Source organism: Myodes glareolus, chromosome 19 (genome assembly GCF_982192425.1).
Source record: "Myodes glareolus chromosome 19, mMyoGla1.1, whole genome shotgun sequence".
In the NCBI taxonomy this organism is placed as follows: domain Eukaryota; kingdom Metazoa; phylum Chordata; class Mammalia; order Rodentia; family Cricetidae; genus Myodes; species Myodes glareolus.
Window position 1 is genome coordinate 5,352,585 of NC_142044.1, and position 23,145 is coordinate 5,375,729.

A 23,145-nucleotide genomic window follows, 5' to 3' on the forward strand; every position below is an offset into this window, starting at 1 on the left:
TGTCTGCCTTGCCATGTAGACCAGGCTAGCCTCTAGCTCATAGAGATCCACCCACCTCTTTGCCTCTGGAGTGCTGGTATTGGACCACCCTACCTCACTCTATATGAATTTCAAGATAAATTTATCACAGGTCAAAAGGATCTTAAAATAAGAGATTCCCATTTTTCCTCCTCTTTTTATTACCTAAGCATAAGGTCTTTTGTGTTACAAAGAGTTAAGTGTGGCTCTGAGTGGTAGCTTGGCTTTGTAATAAAAGGATGTTGTGCAATTGAACTCTCCCCGGTGGGAAAACAAATGGTGGCTGCTTTTCCATTATGTTTCCTTTGTTTTCTGTCTAGAGCATCGTTTCAGAACTTATGAGGCTGGCATCCTGTGCGAGAATGATTTCATTCCCTAGGACTGAGGTTGCTCTAGGGAAAATGGAAACAGGAATATCGTATTATTCTTTGTTGAGGTCCAGGCTGAAGCAGAGTCTTGCGTTGTGTTTAGACCAGCATGTGGCCATTCTGCTTTTAAACAGTGTAAAGGAAGTAAGCCATAAAAACAAACAACTTTTGTACCTGTTGATATGTACTATTAAAGAGTTAATATTCAATTAAAAATAAAAGGAATGGTCAGAAACAGGAACTACAGATTCTTTTTTTTTTTTAAAGCAAGGTGGGGAGGAAAGGGTTTATTTTATTTTTTTTTTAGATTTATTTATTTATTATGTATACAGTATTATTCTGCATGTATGCCTACAGGCCAGAAGAGGACACCAGATCTCATTACAGATGGTTGTAAGCCACCATGTGGGTGCTGGGAATTGAACTCAGGACCTTTGGAAGGGCAAGCAGCGCTCTTAACCACTGAGCCATCTCTCCAGCCCCAGGAACTACAGATTCTAAAAAAAAAAGTGTTTCTGTTGTACAGTGACTTTTTTAGATGCTTGCTTTGTGTGTGTGTGTGTGTGTGTGTGTGTGTGTGTGTGTGTGTGTGTGTGTGTGCTTTTGGAGGAATCCCGGGGACTCTGTCCTGCCATCGTTTGCCACCTCTCTTCATTCTTACACCCAAGTCTCTGAAGGAGAGCAGATGTTTCTTGTAGCCCAGCTACATTGTTGCTAGGGCGCACTGTGTAAAATGGCTGTAGCTATCCACAGGTACTCTAGGAGCCACGGAGGTGAAGTAAACACTTCAGAGTGCGCTCAGCTGGAAGTGTCATGGCTGCTGTAGACCCCTCTGCTCACCTTCCCTTGGGATGTTGGGTTGTAGACACAGGGAAGGTTCCTTGACTGTTTCTGGGTCTTCAGGGTAAAGGTAGACTCCCATGTGAGCAGAAAGGGGTCTGTGGATACGCCCAGAGTTCCCATCTCATTTCTTGGTACCCTGTAGTCTAGGATGCTGTTAGTCATACTCTCTGAAGAGCCTGTCCACACAGGGAAGATTGTGGTGATTGAGAATGCAGGTAATAATAAGTATTTTTCCCTCTATTTCATGTATTTGCAGTGTGTGCTTGTGTGCGGTGTACTTAAAGGGGTCAGAGAACAGCCTCTTAGCATAGGTTCCCTCCTTCCCCCTTTCTGTGGCTCAAGGCAAGGTTGTGAAAGCATTGTACCCAAAGAACCACGTCCATCCGTGTCTTTTAAATCTTCAGGACACCATCTGCTATTTTTGTGGGGTGAATTAGTACCTCTAGATAATTAATAAGTTCTTTTCAGAGAGCTTAAAAACAGTAAGTGTGTCAGGCAGCCTGGGTGACACAGAGGCAGCCTGGGGTACAGAGGCAGCCTGGGATACAGAGGCAGCCTGGGATACCCCAGAGCAGTTCACTGCCTCTTTGCTCACTAAAGTCTGTCACTGTCTTTTATCAGCGGCTCTGGAGATTGCTTGACTGTCTCTCAGGTCTCATCACAATCACTAGACGGCAGCTTTCTTTCTGGTGCCCTTTTCTAGCAGGAAGCGAGCCTTGCGCAAACGTGGGCTGTCCTGAGCGTGACCTAGAGTAGAGAGCATAAGTTCTGAAATGAAAATTAGACACTTGCAACCCCTTGCCACGTACCGACAGGATTCTGACCCACTCTTCAGGGAAAGGATGAATGTTCCTCATCAGTAACTGAGATAAGCCCAGCCGAAATAGTGCTGCAGGGCCACTCTGCTTAGATTTACCCTTGATCTTTTCTTTAAAAAAAGAGAAAAAAATCAAATCCCTTCCTTTCTCTCAGTACCACAGTTAGAAATTCTAGTCCCCCCCTTTTCAGGACTTTTGGTACAGCCAACCCCAGGTGCTTTTTGCTGCATACTTCACTGAGACTAGCTGGTATCCGTCCAACAAGTTATTTGAGTGCATAGATCAATAATAGAGACACTGTTCAATTACGAGGCATATGACAATGAATCAGATAGACCTCCGTGCTCTCGTGGAATTTATAGTCTCACCAAAGAAATGTAAAATGATCCATCTGGTCTTGTCTTACTATTTCATTATAGTTTTCAGCAAAGGTTTGTATTCTTAGATTGCCTTTTGCCCACAGCTGCTCATTAAGCAAATGCCTTATTTTGTTTACAAAATGCACATTTAGAACTAATTTAATACTATTAGAACTATTTTAATATTATTTTGCTCTCATCATTGCTTTATTTCTTTTTTATGTTTTTGGTTCTTTGCACTCCGTAAAAGGAACCTCCTTGGGTTTCTGTTTTCTCCCTAAGGTAGGGCATTTGGACCAGTCAGGCAGAAAAGGAGTTGACTAGAGTAGCAGTGGGCAGCTCAGGGCAGCTCAGGGCACCTCGGGGCAGCTGGCATACTTAACAGGCAGATGGGAATTGGAGCCCAGGTTTCAAGGAAACAAACTACACCCAAGACCCTGATATAGGAGGAGTCTACCTAGGAGAACTTAGAATTTCACTGAGGGCAGATGCTGACGGGAGGGGATCCGGGGTCTGACTTACATAGCTGCACAGTCCATCTGGATGTGGCGATGTATTAAGGACTCCAGACTGTTTGCTGCCCTGCTTTGGGCATCCTGACCCCTCAGCAATAGCCAGCTCAACCCCAAGGGGAAGTCATATCATTGAATTTAGATTTTTCTTCCTGCCACTATGACCCCTTTGTTCTAGAGCCTTAACAATCGAATCTTGGAATAATGAGAAAAAACAAAAACAAAACAAAACAAAACCCTGATTGACTCCACAGAGTGGCTATTTAGTCTACATGGTTCAGAGCTTCCTCTGCATTGAAACCTTTTGGCTCACGTTCACACACAGCCTAATCACTGGACAGTATAGGCTCGTTTGGAAAAATGTGCTCACAATGCTTTTCCAGATTCCAGTCTCAAGTCCTCCCATCTTCCTCCTTAAAATAACCATGTGGGGCCGGCAAGAGGGCTTAGCAAGTACAGGATCTGAGGTGTATCCTTGGGACCCAAGTGGTAGAAGAGAAAACAAACTCAGAAGTTGTCCTCTGACACTCTCTCTCTCTCTCTCTCTCTCTCACACACACACACACACACACACACTCACACACACACTCACACACACACACTCACACACACACACTTACACACACACACACACTCACACTCACACACACATACACACACACACACAGAACAAATTTTCTTTTTACAATATCCCTATCTGGTTATTAGTCATATTCTGTTAGTGTAGCTTCTTATCTCAGACTGCCTTTCAGCTTATAGTATGGGTAAGATATAATAGTTAAAATTCTATTTACTTAGGGCCCTCTCTGAATAAAGTTGACATGATATGACCCTTGGCTGGGCTAGCTTGTATAAGCCAGGCTGTTATTGTTCCTCTTCTGTCACTTAGTCAAAGGGAGCTCTCCACGAGGCCGTCAGTGCTGCGACTGCTGTTTGTTCCGTCGTTCTGGTCTTGAATGCAGGGCCTTGGGTGTGCCAGGCAAGCTGTCCAAAAGTGAGCTGCACCCCAGTCCACCAGCAATTTCTAAGGAAAAAAACAGCAATGGCAGAAGTAGAAATTCTAAGACCTTAAACAATAACAATCCGCTTATGGTGCTGCTCCTTGTCTTTCGGATATGCTTAGTCGCTTGAAGACGGAATGCTATTGGGTGAGTTCAATAGCTCCTAGTTCATGAGAAGTGACTTAGGTTGGTGATCTAGATGTTATTTAGATTCTCTAGATACCCCCATTGTTTTGCTCACTGTTAGGACTCTTATGTCTCACCGTGGATCTGGAGCATAGGCCTCTAGCCTCAGTGTAATGAGTGTGAGTCTGACGTCTGAGAAACGGTGCTGTGGCTCAGGGTCTCTGCGGGAATTAGGATGCAGAGCTGAAGAGCAGACTTCAGGCAGTGTGGATCTCATCTGAAGGGTTACCAGATAGATCTCTGGTCCCACCCCAGTTCCCAAGTCAGTAGATCTGAGATCGAGCGGCAAATCTGCCTTTCTAAGAAGTTCCTGAGAGTTGCTTTAGCTGTTGATCTACGGACTACTCTTTGAGAATTCTTTCCTAAGGTAAGTTAGCCCTGGATGCACCACTGGCCCTTCTGTGTGTGCTAAAGAGCACTGGCCAGGTTAGAGCTGCCTGCAGGTGCCATGGCCACACGGTTTGTCGCGGTAAGGAAACTACATCTGAAAAAGAATCTTCACCGTGCACATAGGGTTGCTTAAGACTACATACTTAGAACACATCTAGTTTCACTGGGATGTTAAAATGGGCAAGGAGTGGGAATTACTGGTTTTGATGGTGTCTCTGGTCTCAGAAAGCCCTGTTTATCTACATTAATTTTTTTTAATTTTCTACCGTGATAGAGAAAAGCTCTTACTACCTTGTGTTTGGCTCTTTTCCTCATGGTAATGTTTGTAGAAAACCAAGATGGTGATTGTACTTTTGCTAGATAAAACTATTTAAGGCATACACATAGAGATTTTATAGGTGACAGTGGACTGACTTAGTCCAAAGTCCATGTACTGTCTGGCCTCCAAAAACCCTGTTTCTGAAGCTAGCACACCACATCCAGATTCTCTGAGAAACAAGCCCATGGTTGTTGTTGTTGTTGTTGTTGTTGTTGTTGTTGTTATTTTTACTCTTTGGCTCTTTGTGGGGGAGCCACCCAGCTCCCAAATAAATCACACAGAGTCTTATTCTTTCTTATGAATGCCCAGCCTTAGCTTGGCTTGCTTCTAGCAGCTTTTCTTTACTTAAATTATCCTGTCTACCTTCTGGGCTTTTATCTTTATTCCATACCTTTCTTTACTTCTTACTCCATGGCTGACTGTGTAGTTGAGTGGCTGGCCCCATTGCATCCTCCTCTTCCTTTTTTCATTCCTTGATCTCCTCCCAAGATTTCTCCTGTTTATTCTCTCTGCCTGCCAACCCCGCCTATCCTTTCTCCTGCCTTGCTATTGGCCATTCAGCTCTTAATTAGACCAATCAGGTGTTTTAGACAAACAAGGTAACACAGCTTCACAGAGTTAAACAAATGCAACACAAAAGAGTGCAACATTTTCGCATCATTAAACAAGTGTTCCACAGCATAAACAAATGTAACACATCTTCAGTTCATATTCCACAACACATATTTATATAAAATTGTGTTCCTTTTTTCCATCTTTCTCTGGTCCCTCAGAAGAAAATCTCAACATTGTCTTGCAACTAGTTTTAGCTTTTTGTTTTCAGATTTTGATTTGACCCTCACAATTTATGCCAGAGTGGAACTCTTGGTTGAAGAATTAAAGAGTGATGGAGAGAGCCAGGCGGTGGTGGTGCACGCCTTTAATCCCAGCACTTGGGAGGCAGAGGCAGGCAGGTCTCTGTGAGTTCGAGGCCGACCTGGTCTACAAAGCGAGTTCCAGGACAGGCTCCAAAGCTACAGAGAAACCCTGTCTCAAGATAGAGATAGAGATAGAGAGAGAGAGATAGAGAGAGAGAGAGAGAGAGAGCGCAGAGATTTGCAAAGTAAAACTTTCCAAGAAGGAAGACCTTGCCTCAAAGCGCATGAAACAGCACTCTGACCTTGTCACACATCGTCATTGTCATCAGGATGCTGGGTTCCGCTGCATCCTAAGCACTGTCAGATACGGTCTGTGGAAAGAAAAGCATCAAACTGATAGAACTTGACAGCCTGGAGCATCAAACTGTGTATTTGGTTTTCAGCTTCTTGAGCTCTCAGTCCTTTTTAAGTCTCTTATTTTAGCCAGGCAGTGGTGGCGCAGGCCTTTAATCCCAGCACTTGAGGGAGGCAGAGGCAGGTGGATCTAAGTGAGTTCAAGGCCAACATGGGCTACAGAACAAGTTCCAGGACAGTTCCAAAGCTACAGAGAAACCCCGTCTTGAAAAACAAAAAACAAACAAACAAAACAAAACAAACGTCTCGTGTTTTACTCCGTACGAGTCAGGAAATGAGGGCACCAGTCATCCCGTTCTCTGAACGGTGCTCTTGGAACCTTTGCTCCACACCGCCATCTTTGTGGTCTTCACTCTGCTCTTGAGTTCTCTGGTGGCAGCTGTGCAGGTGATCTCCTGTTGTCTTCCTTCATTGGATGGGTCTTTCCCACGTGCACTCAGGAGCCAAGAGATTGCAAGACTAGTTCAATCTGACATCTCTGCATCGTATGTTGCCAGATTTTCATTTCTGAATGGTAATAGGATGCTAACTGCTTCTGGCCTCCAGTTGGCCGGAGACTCAATTCTAGAATTTGTTCCATTTACCGAGATCATTTACAATCCATTCTTTGTGGAATTTCCATGCTAGTTGGTCTTTTTGGTTCATTGGGGGCTGGCGGTAGTGGGGTGGGGGATGAATGGATCTTGAACAGCTTGTAGGCTTCATGATGAGGCTGGCCAATCAGATTCAGATCTTGGGCAGCCATGCAAGGCCTTTGGCAACAGTTGATCTCAACTTTGGCAGCCATATCACCTAATCTATTTACATCTCTCTTCTGCACAGTCTCTTCTTAACAGTCCTACACCTAAGGCATCTAGATGGCCAGGCCTGTGAGTTTGCTATCAGAGAGCCTCCCTGTCCCCTTCTCAGCTTCTCTAACATCTTCCCTACTTTGGGATTCCCAAGTACTGCTGAAGAGATGGAGAGTGAGTATTCACGCGGGTTGCCTACCAAAAGAGCGCTGTGCTGTGTAGGAGTTTAGCGCTGCCACGCACGTCTCTGTTGCTTTTCATAACCACTATCGTGGTTATCGTTTTCATAACCGCTATCGTGAATGTCCTTAGGGGTCATGTAGGAACCTTCTCTCATTTCTGTCTGAGAATACCCTGAGACTCAGACACAAAAAATTATCTTGTAATAATTTTTTATAATTAAATAGTATTTAGATTTAATAGGATTTATAGAACTGGCAGCATATCCTGTCCATTAGAAGATCATATAAAATAATCCCCTGTTCTTGTTCTCATATCCCTTTACTCTATTTTAGCTGGTTTTATTTATTTCTTTTTTCAGAACGGAATAGAGGTGTGAAATTCCCTGTCACTTGCCCTCTCCTCCCTGGTTTCTGGTACTAATGGTAGCTGTTCTGTCTAAGGGTTTCAGCCAAGGATTGACCCTTGAAGGAACCCACTTTACACTTCTCCGAGGGTGAAAACTTCAATTAACAAGACACTTATTTTTTATTTATTTGGTTTTCAAGACAGGATTTCTCTGTGTAGCCCTTGGCTGTCCTGAATCTCTCTCTGTAGACCAGGCTAGCCTTAAACTCACAGAGATTCGCCTGCCTCTGCCTCCCAAGTGCTGAGGTTAAAAGCGTACGCCACCACCGCCCATCTGGACTATTTTAATAATTATTAAATGCTAGACCCTCAAAAGTGTTGTTGATACTTTTTATTTGTGTGACCTTCTTTGAGACTACAATAGAAAAATGAAAAATACATGCATTAGCTCACGAACACATAGGCTCCCTAGAAGGTCAAGATAGTTCACCAAGTAGGAAAAATAAATGGAAAAACAAATTGAAGCGTTTGAGCATTTATTTCCCCCAAAGTTTGCATGGCACTCTCTGTGCAAATACCCATAATTATACCATAGAATTCAGAGTATAAAACTGAAGGACATAAGGAATATCACAGGTTAGGTTTTTAGTATTTGCATCTAAAGGTTTGGTTTCCAGATATGCAGCATGAACATTCTGTGGGAAAACATTGATTCCTAACAAGACTTTTACTTCAAAAGATTGGGAAAAGACTCTTATCCTGTCTGTGTTTTCAAGTGATTTTTAGGCTGAGTCCAGTAGCAGGCTGACCCATTGTTTGAAGTAGTGCGTGATTCTAAATTATTCGCTCCAGAGTTACCTGTGCACACTCGAGAGGTCCGTGCATTGTTTGGGATGATAGCCGCTACCTGAGGGCTTTGATGTGTGTCCTGTGAGTTTCTGTTGTTGTAGATTTCCAGTCCTTTCCTGCCACATCCCCTCCAGTCCTTGTTGGATTGGGGAAGGTTTGCTTGTTTTGTGGCTGGAGAGAGATTTTCAGCAAGACCTGGGGTAAAGAGTTCAGAGGACAGACTGGGGCCACGTGGGCTAGAGTCTCCTGTGGCCGACCACGTGGGCTAGAGTCTCCTGTGGCCGACAACTTTGTCACTGCACAGGTTACTTAACCTCTCAGAGCTTGACCTGATCTGCAAGGTTGTTTCTCAGGGTTATCGTGGTGTCTGAAAAGGCTTGTTGTCAGTTTTGATAATTATAAGGTTTGTAATATTATAATAAGAATTTATGGAAGTATAAGAGTTGAAATCCACAGTTGAGGTTCTGCTAACAGTAACAGTGAGTCCAGCATAGATTTGAAATTTCCAAAATAACTTGCAATAAGAAATTGGCACATCTCCTTGTGATCTGAAGGCTTGGCCCAGCCCTGTGATGTCGAGGTGCCGTGAGGTCACTGTGGAAGGGGACCTAGAGAAGCCTCTCAGCAGGCAGGGTTTCCTCCCCGGCAGAGCAGCTGTGCCTTTGTTTGCTCAGTGTGTCAGGCTCTTTTGTTCTTCCCACTTAACTGTTTATTGGCTAGACAAGGTTTACACAGATGTTTTGAGAACTCAAAGGTCCTCTAAGGCCCCAAGACTAAGTCCTGCGTCTTTTCTTCTTAGTCCGCATCAACTTGAAAGTTGGTGATTTCTGTTGGATCTGACCCAAGGCCATGTGTTCTTTGTCCTGCACAGGTTTTAAATGTATAAATTAAAGTGCCAGGACTCAAGATTCGGGAGATTTCTTACCTAAAAAATGAGGTTCTTTTTTTCTTAATCTATGCAAAATTGGCGTCTTGACGATTCTGTGCTCACATCTCCAAGGAAAGGTCTGTGGGATCTAGGTGGCAGCTGCTGTTAGCCACTCCCCTGTCTCACACACCATAACTGGTGAGTCTGGCCTTCAGACATAGTTTTAAGTTTTCAGTTTCTGATCTAGTCTCTTTTCTGCGTATACATGTCAATGTTGCTATAGTAGGTAAACTATTTGTGTCAGGGCTTTCTAGAGGAAAAGAACCCATGGAATAAATATGTATTAAAAGTAGATTCATTAGGTCGGCTTTCATATGGCATACTGGGTGCTCCAACAATGGCTAGCGGGATGCTGGAGAGGCTGAGAAACCAGAACTGCTCAGCATCCCACACCTTGCTGCACTTGTCCTGAAGGAATCTGCAGAGCAGAAGTACATGTGTGACATTCCTCTTGCCATTGGACTGGACATCAGTTCTTGCGTGCTGGCCGCCGGCTCACTATGGCAATGTAAGGCAGTTTCTCTGTTAGAATACAGAACTGTACCTGTGCATTCTTTCTACTGAAGAATCTGGCTGTCAGACACTTAAGGAGCCCTATCACATTCATAAAGGTTATTTAAGTCTTTCACCTTTACCTCAGCTATGCTAGACTATTCAGGGCCTTCCGTGGTACGACTGCTGGGCTCTAGTGGAGACATAATTGTCCTGGCTGTTATTGATTGTGTTTTTATGCTGGCGTCTAGACATCTGGGATTGGAAAGATTGTATCTAGGTGCTGGTATTTTGTCTTTGTTGGGTGGGTGTTTTGTTCTTTGGTTTCTATTTCCTCTCTTGTTCTTAGGAGTGTGTGGTGTCTGTGTGTTGCCTGTAGGAAAATTTGGGGTCCTGATAGGTATGGGCACTGGGGGTTCCAGGTAAAATGTGTTTCTGGGTATTGGGACCTGTTGATAGAGGTTTCTGTCCCACCAGGTCCCACAGCCATTCAGTCCCAAAGAAACACAGAGGTCTACATTAATCATAAACTGGTTGGCCTATTAGCTCAGGCTTCTTATAACTCTTATAATTTATATTAGCCCATAATTCTTGTCTGTGTTAACCATGTGGCTTGGTACCTTTTTCAGAGAGGCATTCTCATCTTGCTTCCTCTGTGTCTGGGTGATGACTGCAGACTGACCGTTTCCCCTTTCCAGAATTCTCCTGTTCTTGTTGCCCCGCATCTACTTCCTGCCTGGTTGCCCTGCCTATACTTCCTGCCTGGCTACTGGCCAATCAACATTTTATTAAAATATAAGTGGCAGGGTAAAAGACCATTGTCCCACAGCAGGGACCTGAGACTTAGGAATGTGGAGGGGTTGGGGGTGGTGGAGGTGCCTCCCAGGAGGGAGGAAAGCAGGGTATTCCATCAGGATCTGCTAAGTTAGCCCACTGGGTATGGGGCAGAAAGTGAGGGAGGCCATAGCCGAATGTTTGCTAAAGAGCCAGGGATGAGACTGGGGGATTGGACTTGGAGGAATAGAAGGAGAGGTGAAGATCTGCAGTCAGCTTACCTGCTTCTCTGGCAGAACAGAACAAACAGAAGGAAAAGAGCCCAGAGAAAGCCCAAGAAAGAGACCCACCATTCATCCACTCCGGAACCCATAGAAACCATAGACTGGAAACCATAGTGTATATGCAAAGGGCCTGTAGGTAGAGAAGAATGAATATATATATATATATATATATATATATATATATATATATATATATATATATAAAACTAAGATAAAAATATTTTTAAAGGAAAACTCTGACAGGCCAGTAAGAGACAAACAGCCTCCAAAGATGCCGCTGAGTTCCTTCCCTGTTGGCCGTCTACGGCTGAGCAACTTTTAAGAGTAGTTTGCTTTCCCCAGTGAGACTCCCTTGAGGGAAACTAAATTTTCATTGCAAGTGGTTGTCTGCTGGAGACATCTCTGGGATAGGAGTGGGGACACCTGTCCGCTCTCCCTTTTAGCTCTGGGATGCCATCTGGTGCAGACCCGTCCGTTCAAGTCGTCTCTGTCTCTGAGAGTTCGTGTGCACACAGATCCTGTTGATGTAGCATTTCTTGGTGTCCTCCACCCCCTCTGACTGGCACACTGTTTTAGCCTCCTTTTCTGCCAGGGTTCCTGATCCCTGACAAGAGAAATTTGATGTGGACATTCCTCTTAGGGCTGACTGTTCCAAGATCTTACTCTGGTTGTAGGTCTCTGTATTTGTTCCCACCTGCCGCAGGAGGAAGTTTCTCCGTATATACTGTACTTTTCAGTTTGAAAGTTAATTTTTAAAAGTCCTTCCAGGGCCAAACATATCATTATTTTACCCTAACCTAAATATTTGGCTAGATATAGAATTTTGTGTTGAAAGGGACTTTCCATCTGAAATTTAGAAGTATTTCTTCATTACCTTCTAGCGCCTGATATATTTTCAAATATTTGGAATTAAATCCTTTGCCTATGTCCTCCTTTGGACACAGTTGAGATCTTCTCTTTGCTGGCCTAATGCTTTGTTTTAGGCATGGTTTGTCATTGTTCATCCGTCCTCTGCATAGGCATTTGTCACCCAGTTATAGTTTACAGGTGACGTCATTGGGCAGCAGACACTGCGCTAGGCTCTGGGGACACAGCAGTGAGTGGAACAGAGGGCCTTCCTCGTTTCATTTGATCCTAGTGGTGAAGGCAAACCTTATGAAACAAACATTACCTAACAACTTCTTAGGTATAGGTAAGGACAAGCTGCAGTAGGGGGGTGGAAAGAGAGGGTGAGTAGGTAGAGGGTGCCTCTCCAGGTGACAGGTGACAGGTGAGCAGGCTCTAGTAAGGTCTAAAGTCACAGTTGTGGCAGCGTGTAAAGATGTGAGGCAGAAGCGCCATGGAATGAGGGCAAGCAGAGGAGAGCAAGGGGAGCCAGGGCCAGGGATGTGAGGCTGGAGCACAGGGTAACGGCTCTGCCGGAGAGCAGGGTAACGGCTCTGCCAGAGCACATGGTAACGGCTGGTAGCACAGTAACGGCTCTCCCGGTTCTCTTGGCATCCTTGAGCAAGGACAAACTTAGATCTTAAAGAATCACATTTGTGGGGCTATGGATTGGTATGGGTGTAAGATTAGCAAGCACGAGATACAGTGAGACTCATAGGGGTCTTTGCAGTGGGCTAGGAAAGATACAGTGACTCTAGCATGGTGGTAATAATGGGAAGTGGTTGAATTCGAAGTATAGTTTGAAGGAGGAATTGTAGGATTTGTTGGTAGGCTGATATAAAGTGAAGGAAAAACAGTAAAGAATGAATTCTTTCATTATTTTCAAGATTCTTGGCCTGAACAGCTTGGGCGTCATGAGATGGGACATTTGGGGGCAGTTTGGACACAGCGGGGCTGAGTGTGGGGTGCTTGACGACAGCCAAGTGGAGCTGTCGGGACGCAGATGTTCACATCTGGAGAGCACAGAGAGGCGGTGCTGGTGGGTTTCCCTGGAGCCGTGTTCTGGCAGGAGGCACAAGATCTGAGCTGTAGAGCGTTTCTTTATTTAGAATCAACAAATAGACGATCAAAAGAGGAGCGGTCAGTGAAGTGGATAGGGATCCAAAAACGTTAGTGTCCTGTAAGACAAAAGGGAAATGTTCAGAAAGAGGGACTGTGTCGGTTGGTGACACAGACAGAATGGAGACTTGGAATTTCCTGTTGGACTCAGAGTGGCGGCTGTCACAAGTGGCTTCCCATTCTGTTCCTTTCACTTCTGCCACAGTTGTGATTTCTGACCTCACTAGAGCCTGCTCACCTGTCACCTGGAGAGGCACCCTCTGCCTACATCCTTACTAGAGCGTCTGTCTCCTTCCACCCCCTACTGCAGCTTGTCCTTACCTATACCTAAGAAGTTGTTAGGTAATGTTTGTTTCGTAAGGTTTGCCTTCACCACTAGGATCAAATGAAACGAGGAAGGCCCTCTGTTCCACTCACTGCTGTGTCCCCAGAGCCTAGCGCAGTGTCTGCTGCCCAATGACGTCACCTGTAAACTATAACTGAGTGACACATACCTGTGCAGAGGACGGATGAACCATGACAAAGCGTGTTTTCTAAAAAAAATGGTCTAACCTATGAAATGATAGTTGCCTTCATGTTGGATGAAGGACTCACACATAAATCTCACGGACTTTAGAAAGTTAGTACCTCAAGAATTAATCTCCCTGAAAGAAAGAGTTAAAGACTCATTTAGAGGCTCAGTGGAAAAGTCTATCCGAACGCATCCATGATGAACGTCCTTCTAACTGTGCCTTTCTGTCCTTTAATAGCACTTTCTGCCTGTCGCGAACCTGGAATGCTCGCCAAAGGTTGAACTATTCCTTTGCCAAGCTTTCGTACCAACGTGCACAGAGCAAATCCATGTGGTTCCACCATGTCGTAAACTATGTGAGAAAGTGTATTCTGATTGCAAAAGTTTAATTGACACCTTCGGGATCCGGTGGCCGGAAGAACTTGAGTGTAACAGGTGAGTTTATTCTTCACTGAAAATGAAAACTGTAAATACTGAATCCTAATGGAGTTTTATATTATTAGCTCTCTGTGTGAATCCTAATGGAGTTTTATATTGTTAGCTCTCTGCGATATTGCTAACAGTAGTCAACTCAACGCTTGTTTGCCGCCCACTTAAGAGGCAGACACAGTAGTGGTGAGCGCGGTTGACTTCTGGTTAGCAGTAAACAGACTTAGTTCTTGCTCTCCGGGAACTTACAGTGAGGAAGAAAGGGCAGATGGTCATCAAGTAATTGTGCCAGGGAGTGCGCTGGTGCCTGTGAGAGACACAGCGAAGGGGCGGGCACAATTATATGAGAACCCTGCTGCCTTTTACCTAAACTGGGGCTGGGGAGTGGTCAAGAAGGAGCTGACCTCAAGTATGAAGACTAAGGCTGAGCTGCTTAGCTGATGAGGGGAAGAACATTCTAGACAACTAGAAGCAACTTGTTTGGTATCTTGTGGCAGGAAAGAGCTTGGCATAGCAGGGCATTAACATGCCTGTGAGAAGCTGAGCATGTGTCACATGCCTGTCCCCTTAGTGCTCAGGAGGCTGTGCCAGGCGGATTCAGAGTTCAAGGCTATGTTGTGAGACCCTGGCTCGAATAACAAATAAAACAAACACAAGCCAGTGTAGTTGTAGTGATGAGGGGCCAGAGGAGGAGACAGAAGCAGCAGGCCCCTAGCAGGTCTTCTGCCGAGAGCAGGGGCTCCCAGGTGTGTTGGGGTAGGAGTGGCTTCTGTGTAGAGCAGGGCTCTCTCACTGTGGTCTCATGAGGGCTGTGGGAAAGCTCTCCTTGGGAGTTCACCTCAGGACTTCAGGCCGCCTCCCTTTTCCAGCGTTGATGAGTCGGGAGTTCACCTCAGCTGCCTCTGAGAGTTCAGCCCTTTATGTACATTTTTTGGCAAGATGTCAATCATTTGGTCACAGCTGAACTAATAAGAAAAGTGCAAAATGTGCGCCCAGAAAGGAGGGAGGAATCTGAGGATGAGGCGGCACCACTGTGGAGGAGTCTCCCCTCTTACTGGAGTTGGGGGTGGGGGAGACAAAGGACAGATACAGGGCTGAGGATGTGGAGGGAGTGGGAGAGAAAGTTAGACACATGAACGACCTTCAGGAAACTGGGTGTTGAAACAGAGGAAGAGGGTGTGGCAGCCAGAAGGAAGCCCAGGAGATTTCCTCTAATGAGATAAGTGGTGAGAATCGGAAAGCACAGAGAAAATAAACACAGAGTTTATCTGTGGTTAGGGCTTTATTGGACAGATTTCGTACAAAGATAAAGGGGCAATGGCGGACTATTAAAGACCTTCCAGGATCGAGGGAAAGCAGGCACGTACAAGGCAGAAGGAACAGTCCATAGAAGTGCAAGGAGGAGGCAGGATCCCAAGCACAAATGTGATAGATAGAGGCACCTCCATTGTAATGGTGGGATGGGGTCAGGATGGGCCTGAAGGGTAGGGCTGTGTGGTTACCAAGGCTTTTAGAGAAGGCAGGAGCCTGCTAGTGTCTGTTGGGAAGTAGCTGGTGCCTGGGTCCTGTTGAGCCGGGGAGGTGGGTTTGGGTTATAACTTTGACAGACAGGTGGAACAAGTGAAAGAGTGAGCAGGTTGTAGAGGCTTTGTGTCACTTTAGGAAATGTGGGTTACCCTGAGTTAGTGGATGCTCTGGTCCCTCGAAACATTCTGCAGCAGTGGTAGGTGCATGGGCCTGTCACCTGGGAAGCAGATATTTGGGTTTATCTGTGTGATAAGTTTTATCAGATGGATACAGTGCAAAGGTGAGAAAGGGTAGCGTGGGGGGCTGGAGGGATGGCTTAGGAGCATTTGTTGTTCTTGTAGATGACCTGGGTTTGATTCTCGAGCACCCACGTGACAGTGCACAACTTACTGTCCTGTTCCAGGGGATCTGATGCCCTCTTCTAGCCTTTGAGGGCACCGGGCATCCACACAGAGATAGAGAGACAAACACTCATTCACACAGAATAAATAATAAAAGGGAAGAGTAAGATGAAGGAACAATGAAAGGGTATTACTCCAACATTGGTTAGCCTGTGACTGTCTGAACGGATGGGGACTGAGGGGGAAAAGTTAAAGAACTGCCATGTGAAAGCAGGAAGTCCCAGGGAGGTTTGAAAGGGCGTTATAGACAGTTCCCGAAAACACGCTGTAAGGTGAGCGCTTACAGAGCAGAGGCCGGGTACCCCACAGGAGATGGCCAGATTCCCAGGTCACCATAACTAAAGGTAGCTGGAGTGGGGGTTACCACTGGAGAGAAGAAAGTTCAGAAGCCAGAGTTTAATGAGCTGTCGACAAGAAGGGTCGAGTCATGGAGGGCGGTGCCAGCAGGAGAGAAAACGCGAGGCCCCTCCCGTGATCTTCACGGCCTTTTAACAATATGCCCCCCTGTCCTACGCACTGAAGATGTGCAGAAAAGAGTTCCCATTGTCCTGGATCTTACATCTTAGTGTCAGGAGGATGAAATAAATAAAGTCTAGGTGTTTTCAGAGGTAGTGTCTGTGGGAAAGACGCTTGCTCTCTCTGGGGTTGCCGGCGCAGTTTCAAAGTGTGGAGGTCGTGACTCACAGACAGCAGCTGGTATCAATGTGACATTTCCTCCTCTTTTCAGAGTTTTAATCTATAAAGTTGGATTTTGTTGAGAAATATTGTTTTCTTATATCAAGTCAAATTTGTTTTATGTTTGGGGATACCTGATAGGTCACAGTGGGAAGTGGAATCTCCATCTCTTTTATAAAATTGTGTGAACCCAACACCAAACCATACATATCTCACTAGTATAGAGCAGACGAACATCTCTTTTTAAACTATTAATTGATCATTAGAAATATTCTCATTTCTTCTTAGATGTAAAAATGGTCTTCAAGGTTTTGTGGCATCATATCTTGCAAACACGAAAGTAGAATTTCTGACTGCAGCCCAAGTGTGAACCTGCTGGAAGCCCTGACACCCACACAGGCAGCTTCTGTTTGACTATGGGAAGCTGGAGGAATGGCACACTTCAGGCTCTGGGTCCCCAGGATGATGCCTCTGTCCTTCCAAGTGTCTTTGCTTTGGAGCTGGTGGGAAAAGCACCCCAGCTGTTGGAGGCACAGGTCCCCAGCCTGTCGGGGCTCAGGCACACTTTTTATGCCAGGACCGTGTTGCCAGTGGGTCAGCGTCTCTCCTCCCAACTGAACCTCCTTCCCGCCCTCTCCTGCCTGTTTTTCCCCGTAGCGCAGACTGTCCAGTTGTGGAAGTGTTGGGATCTTATTTCTCTGCCCTCTTGCTTTCCCTCATTTTCAGTCTTCCATAGCCACACGTTCTCCCTAAATGTGTACTTGTCCCGTTTGCAAGAAAACGTACTTTGAGGTTGGAAAGACAGCTTGTGTTGCTCTTGCAGAGGCCTGGAGTTTGGGTCCCAGCACCCGGATCAGGTGGCTCACAGCTGCTTGTAGTTCAAGCTTCTGGAGGACCCGACCCTGCTCACCTTCACGCGACCAGCGTTCACGTGCACACACACACACAGAAACATAAAATTGAAAATTTTTTAAGAAAGAAAATGTACTTTCCTTTTGTAATCCACCAGCAAGTGCTTTCACCACCCAGATGACTGGGCTGTTTTGTTGCTTTATTTTAAAAGAGAATAAACAGAAGTAAGTGATGGTACAGTTTTTAAATAAAGTTGAAAGATTGTGAGCATTCATTTTGGAGGAATTTATTTCCGTCTCCCTGTCTTTGTTTTGAGACAGAGTCTCCCTCTGTAGTCCTAGCTGACCTTGAACTCACTCTGTGAACCAGACTGCCTCTGTCTCCTGAATCAGGTGTGTGCCACCACACACACACCCCTGCCAAAAGTACGTTCTATGGACGAGCAGCCAGTGCTCTTAACCACTGAACCGTCTCCGCAGCCTCTTAGTCTCTATTTTCACCTTCGCCTGCTCTATTCTGAGTGCATTCGCATTGTTTTTAAACCATATAGACCCTTCAAAAATAACACCAGTGCACCCAAATTCAGCTCAGGGTACAGCTCTGCACAGAAGAGAATTAGCTGTGTGTTGCTCCAGCAAACAGCCAGTCAGGCTGGTGATGGAGCAAGCTGGTCCTCACACTGTCCTGATGGCTGCCTTGTCCTTCTGAGACTGTAAGCTCCACCTGTCACCTTTCACAGCCTCCATAGTTTTGTCCCCTTGGTCACGTGATTAGCCGTCATTGCTGCGAACATTAGAGAAAGAATGTAGGATGGGGGCAGGACTCAGTGAAAACAGCACTTGTCCCGCGTGTGCAGAGGCTCACACTCCTCAGTCCCGCGTGTGCAGAGGCTCACACTCAGTCCCGCGTGTGCAGAGGCTCACACTCCTCAATCCCGCGTGTGCAGAGGCTCACACTCCTCAGTCCCATGCACCTGGAAATGAAGAGCAGCTGATTTCCTTGGGATTTATATTTCGTATGCCATAGTTAGGCAAGCCAGTATTTTGTCTGGAGATTACCGAATTAAGTAGACTACACATCCTCTTAAATAGTCTGTCTTAGCAGAAAATGTTTAAAATTATGATGTGACTTAATTATATTCTGAGGGAGTAGATTTTTATGGCTTCCTGTCTTCTTGTTGATGCAGTTATGTGAGCTGAGGCTTCATGAACAACCAGTTTTTAGTTGGTTTCAAAACTCTACCCAACGCTAGCTAAAGATAATCCCTCAGCGTTGGGCTCAACAAGGTCGTGGTTTATACTGGGAAAGCATAGGAGAAAGTGGAGTAGACCTGAGAGGGCTTGGGGAAGAGGCATGAACTGATCAGAGTGCATTGCGGGCCTGCCTGAAGTTCTCAGAGAATGCTGACCTCACACACTGAGTCTCAGTGATCTTTACAGGCTGCCACCCTGTGATGAAGCTGCTCCCGTGACTCCCGATCCGCACACAGAGCTCGCTGGTCCTCAGAGGAAAACAGAACAAGTCCCGAGAGACATTGGCTTTTGGTGTCCAAAGCATCTTAAGGCTTCGGGAGAACAAGGCTACAAGTTTCTGGGAATGGACCAGTGTGCCCCTCCCTGCCCCAACATGTATTTCAAAAGCGATGAGCTGGACTTTGCCAAGAGCTTCATAGGAATCGTCTCAATCTTCTGCCTTTGTGCGACACTGTTCACGTTCCTCACGTTTCTAATTGACGTCCGGCGGTTCCGATACCCCGAGAGACCAATCATCTACTACTCTGTCTGCTACAGCATCGTTTCTCTCATGTACTTCGTGGGGTTTCTGCTGGGCAATAGCACAGCCTGTAACAAGGCGGACGAGAAGCTGGAGCTCGGGGACACGGTTGTTCTGGGGTCGAAGAACAAGGCTTGCAGCGTGGTCTTTATGTTTCTGTATTTTTTCACAATGGCTGGCACGGTGTGGTGGGTAATTCTCACCATTACTTGGTTCTTGGCTGCGGGAAGGAAGTGGAGCTGCGAGGCCATCGAGCAGAAAGCGGTGTGGTTCCACGCCGTTGCCTGGGGCATGCCTGGTTTCCTGACTGTCATGTTGCTCGCTATGAACAAAGTCGAGGGGGACAATATTAGCGGCGTTTGCTTCGTCGGCCTGTATGATCTGGATGCCTCTCGGTACTTTGTCCTTTTGCCCCTGTGCCTCTGTGTGTTTGTGGGGCTGTCTCTCTTGCTAGCCGGCATCATTTCCTTGAATCACGTCCGGCAAGTCATACAGCACGACGGCCGAAACCAAGAGAAACTCAAGAAATTCATGATTCGAATTGGAGTCTTCAGCGGCCTGTATCTCGTGCCCCTGGTGACCCTTCTTGGTTGCTATGTCTATGAGCTCGTGAACAGGATCACCTGGGAGATAACTTGGTTCTCCGACCATTGTCGCCAGTACCGCATCCCATGTCCTTATCAGGTAGGAACTGTCAACGCCACTGTTTGCTTTTCATGTCCTTGCAGTGCACTTGTGTTAGTCATGGTCAGGAAACGAGACTTCGGCTTGAGAAGGCAAAGCAGACGTAGGGGGCCATCCCCTGTGCACCAGTCAGACTGGGCGACGTGCTCAGAGTTCACCCCTCAAGCGGTCACTCTAGTTACAGTTAGAATACAGCAAGTCTCCTGCACTTATTTTAAGCATTAGATCAAAAACAATTAAATTGGGTTATAAAAGCAGATTAGCAATTATGAAGAATAGGCCTCATCAGGGGATTAAAAGGAAAAGTAAATTCTACTGAATTGGAGAGGTTTGTTTGCTTTTATTTTTTTTTTTCACCTCCTCTATTAGTAGGAAAATGCTGTGTTTGGGTTTAACCTTTTGCGTAGTGTGTGGTCCTAAAAATAGAATTTGATGTTTGCCCGGCCCATCCTGTCATTCTTAACTGAGAAAAACGCACAATTGAAAATGTTTCTTGTGTCTCTGATGCTTATGATTAGTGTAAGGAGCTGTTTTTAAAATTAAAAATTGTAAACTCCTGAAAATATATAATTTCTTAAAGCATTTCAGTTGAATTGTTAAATAAAAATTTGGGGGTTTTTAAAAGGAAAATTTTGGCAGTGTGCAGTGTGCCTGTGTGCTTGGAAGGTTGAGGTAGAATTGTTGAGTTTGAAGGCAGCCTGGGCAATGCAGTAAGACTCTCCAATAACTTTTTAATCTAAGACAGCTTTGACGTGTCTGGGGATGTAGCCTAGTGGCAGAGGACTTGTGGAACCTGTGTAAGGCCCTGGACATTCGCTCCCCTCCCTCCTGCTCTCCCTCTTTATTCCTGATCTTTGACTTCTCCTGAAGACTCACTTTGGATAATACAAGGATGGCACTGGGTGGGGGTGACCTAGATGTGTGTAGATGGGGGCTAGGTAAGTAGCCCTCAAAGAACAAGCCTCGCAAAGCAAAGCTCTGCCTGTGCTGAAGTGTGGGTGGGGCTCCTGGGCAAATTAATAAACAAAAATGCAATCTGCATAACACTTGAACACTCAGGATAGTATTTGAAAATGTTTGTATAAACAAAAGCATGATCTTACTTTTCATGAAATTTCTACATTTTCACATCTTAATATTTGTTCTGTGATAACCAAACAAATCTTATTATCATGTGCATTGATGCAGAAGGCTAGAAAATATGAGTTTGATTGTTTGTTAATTTTTTTCTTTTTATGCATCTGAGTGTTTGCCTACATGTATGTATATGTACCACATGTATGCCTGGTGCCACGAAGGACAAGAGAGGGCCCTGGTATAGAGTTATGGATGGTTGCAGTGCACCATGTGGTGCCGGGACCAAGCAACAAGTGCTCTCAATGGCTGAGACATCCCTCTAGCCCCTAAGTACATTTTAAACATAGATTATAGTGAAGGAAAATAGGTAAATACTTGCAGACAAATATTTTAATGATTATGAGAGGCCCCTGTACCAATAGGAGAGCAAAAGGTTAAAAGGTCATGCCAAGATCCTGAGACTCATAAATATTTTTCTCTGTTGAGAGCCATATTTTGATATACTTAAAAGTTCCTTGTTCAGAATGTCATAAAAATGTATTGAACTTAAAATATTGCTTCTCATATTATTTATTTCAAACTTTTTGCAGTGAAACAGACTGAAGATGTGTAGTCTGCTCACATTCTACCTTGACAATGTGGATTTTCTTCATGTTATTATTTTGGTTTTGTAGGCAAACCCGAAAGCTCGACCAGAACTGGCTCTATTCATGATCAAATATCTGATGACACTAATTGTTGGCATCTCTGCGGTCTTCTGGGTTGGAAGCAAAAAGACCTGCACGGAATGGGCTGGGTTCTTTAGGCGAAACCGCAAACGAGAGTAAGCGCAGACTCATTGCCTTAAGATTGTTTTAAAGGAAACAGAACAAAATGTCGATGTTTTTACCTAAAATGATAACAATTCAAACTAATGGGATGTTCTGTAATATCAGTGTATGCTTAGGGTTCATTTTGATTCTTTATATATATATTGTGTATAATGTGCTATAGATTTTTTATTTCCTACTGATTTAATTATTGAACTCTTTGTAGTACAAATTTCATAACTGTAGCTGTAGGGGGGCCTACTTGTAGCCCCCACATTTGATGGCTAGAGGCAGGAAAATGGCAAATTTGAGGTTCACTTGGATAGCAAGACCCTGCCTCCAAAATATTTTAATTCCGAACTATATGCTTTTTCGCTAAGAATGTTTGACGGCTGGAAATTACATCTAACAAGCACTTTGTTATCTTTATTGTTGTCTGTGTTGTATCTCATATTTATGTACCCATATGTTGACAGAAGCTTCTGTCCCACCCGGTCCCACAGCCGTTCAGTTCCAAAGAAATACACAGAGGTTTGTTTTAATTATAAACTGATTGGCCTATTAGCTCAGGCTTCTTATTAATTAATTCTTACATCTTAAGTTAGCCCATAATTGGCTCAGTACCTTATATCAGCGAAGCATTCTCATCTTGCTTCCTCTGTGTCTGGGTGACAACTGCAGCCCAAACCTTTCCTCTTCCCAGAATTCTCTTCTGGTTGCTCCGCCTATACTTCCTGCCTGGCTACTGACCAGTCAGCATTTTGTTAAACCAGTACAACTGACAAACCAATACAGGGAACAAGACTGTAGTCCCACAGCACCCACACTCACGTCACTAGAACTTGTCAACTTTCACATTAGGAAGCAGAGGCCATAGGTGATGCTGTGTCCTCTTTCTCTGGCTTACCCTTATGTTTAGCATATCTCTGTGTGACACAAAAACAGTCAATCCCACTGCTGATTTGTGTTTCCTTTGCCTTCAGGCTTTGATTTCTGACTGTTTTAACTTCTCACTAGTATGCTGCTTCTGTTAGCAAAAGCAAAAAAGGTGTTTACACAAAAGATTTCATGATCTAGGAACCCCGTTTTTGTAAATGCTACAGACCATATAGAACTCTTAACTGAGGAGAGTCTGCCTGTAACCCTTACGATGGACTGAGCACTTTCTCCCTGGGTTTCCCCGCAGCCCCATCAGTGAAAGCCGGCGAGTGCTGCAAGAATCCTGTGAGTTCTTCCTGAAGCACAATTCTAAGGTGAAACACAAGAAGAAACATGGCAAACCAGGGGCGCATAAGCTGAAGGTCATTTCCAAGTCCATGGGAACCAGCACAGGAGGGACGGCAGACCACGGCACCTCTGCCATTGCCATTGCTGACCATGACTACCTAGGACAGGAAACTTCCACAGACATCCAGACCTCCCCAGAAGCATCCGTGAAAGAGGCAAGAGCAGACAGAGCAAACACGCCCAGAGCGAAGGAACAGGACTGTGCAGAACCTGCTTCCCTGGCAGCTTCCAGCTCCAAACTCCCTGTGGAACAGAATGACAGGAAAGGCCGAGCCGGCAGTGTGAAGGAAAAAAGCACTGTGTCGGAAGGGGCTCCGAGTGAAGGAAGGTGAGGCTAACCGACTGTTGTCTGATTGTCGTCATTTGAAATAGAGCATTATTATTA

The 23,145-nt window shown here is 45.2% G+C and overlaps 1 protein-coding gene across 6 annotated transcripts in view; it reads left to right on the forward strand.

The window, feature by feature from the left end:
- Positions 1-23,145, forward strand: part of Fzd6 (frizzled class receptor 6) — a 31,280-nt gene that overhangs the window by 5,336 nt on the left and 2,799 nt on the right. For all 6 annotated transcript variants that reach the window (XM_087898742.1, XM_087898741.1, XM_087898738.1 and 3 more), the window contains exons 3-6: positions 13,485-13,681; positions 18,570-19,587; positions 21,339-21,487; positions 22,660-23,088. In XM_087898742.1, the coding sequence (XP_087754868.1) occupies positions 13,485-13,681; positions 18,570-19,587; positions 21,339-21,487; positions 22,660-23,088 (1,793 nt within the window). The remainder of the gene's footprint in view (positions 1-13,484; positions 13,682-18,569; positions 19,588-21,338; positions 21,488-22,659; positions 23,089-23,145) is intronic.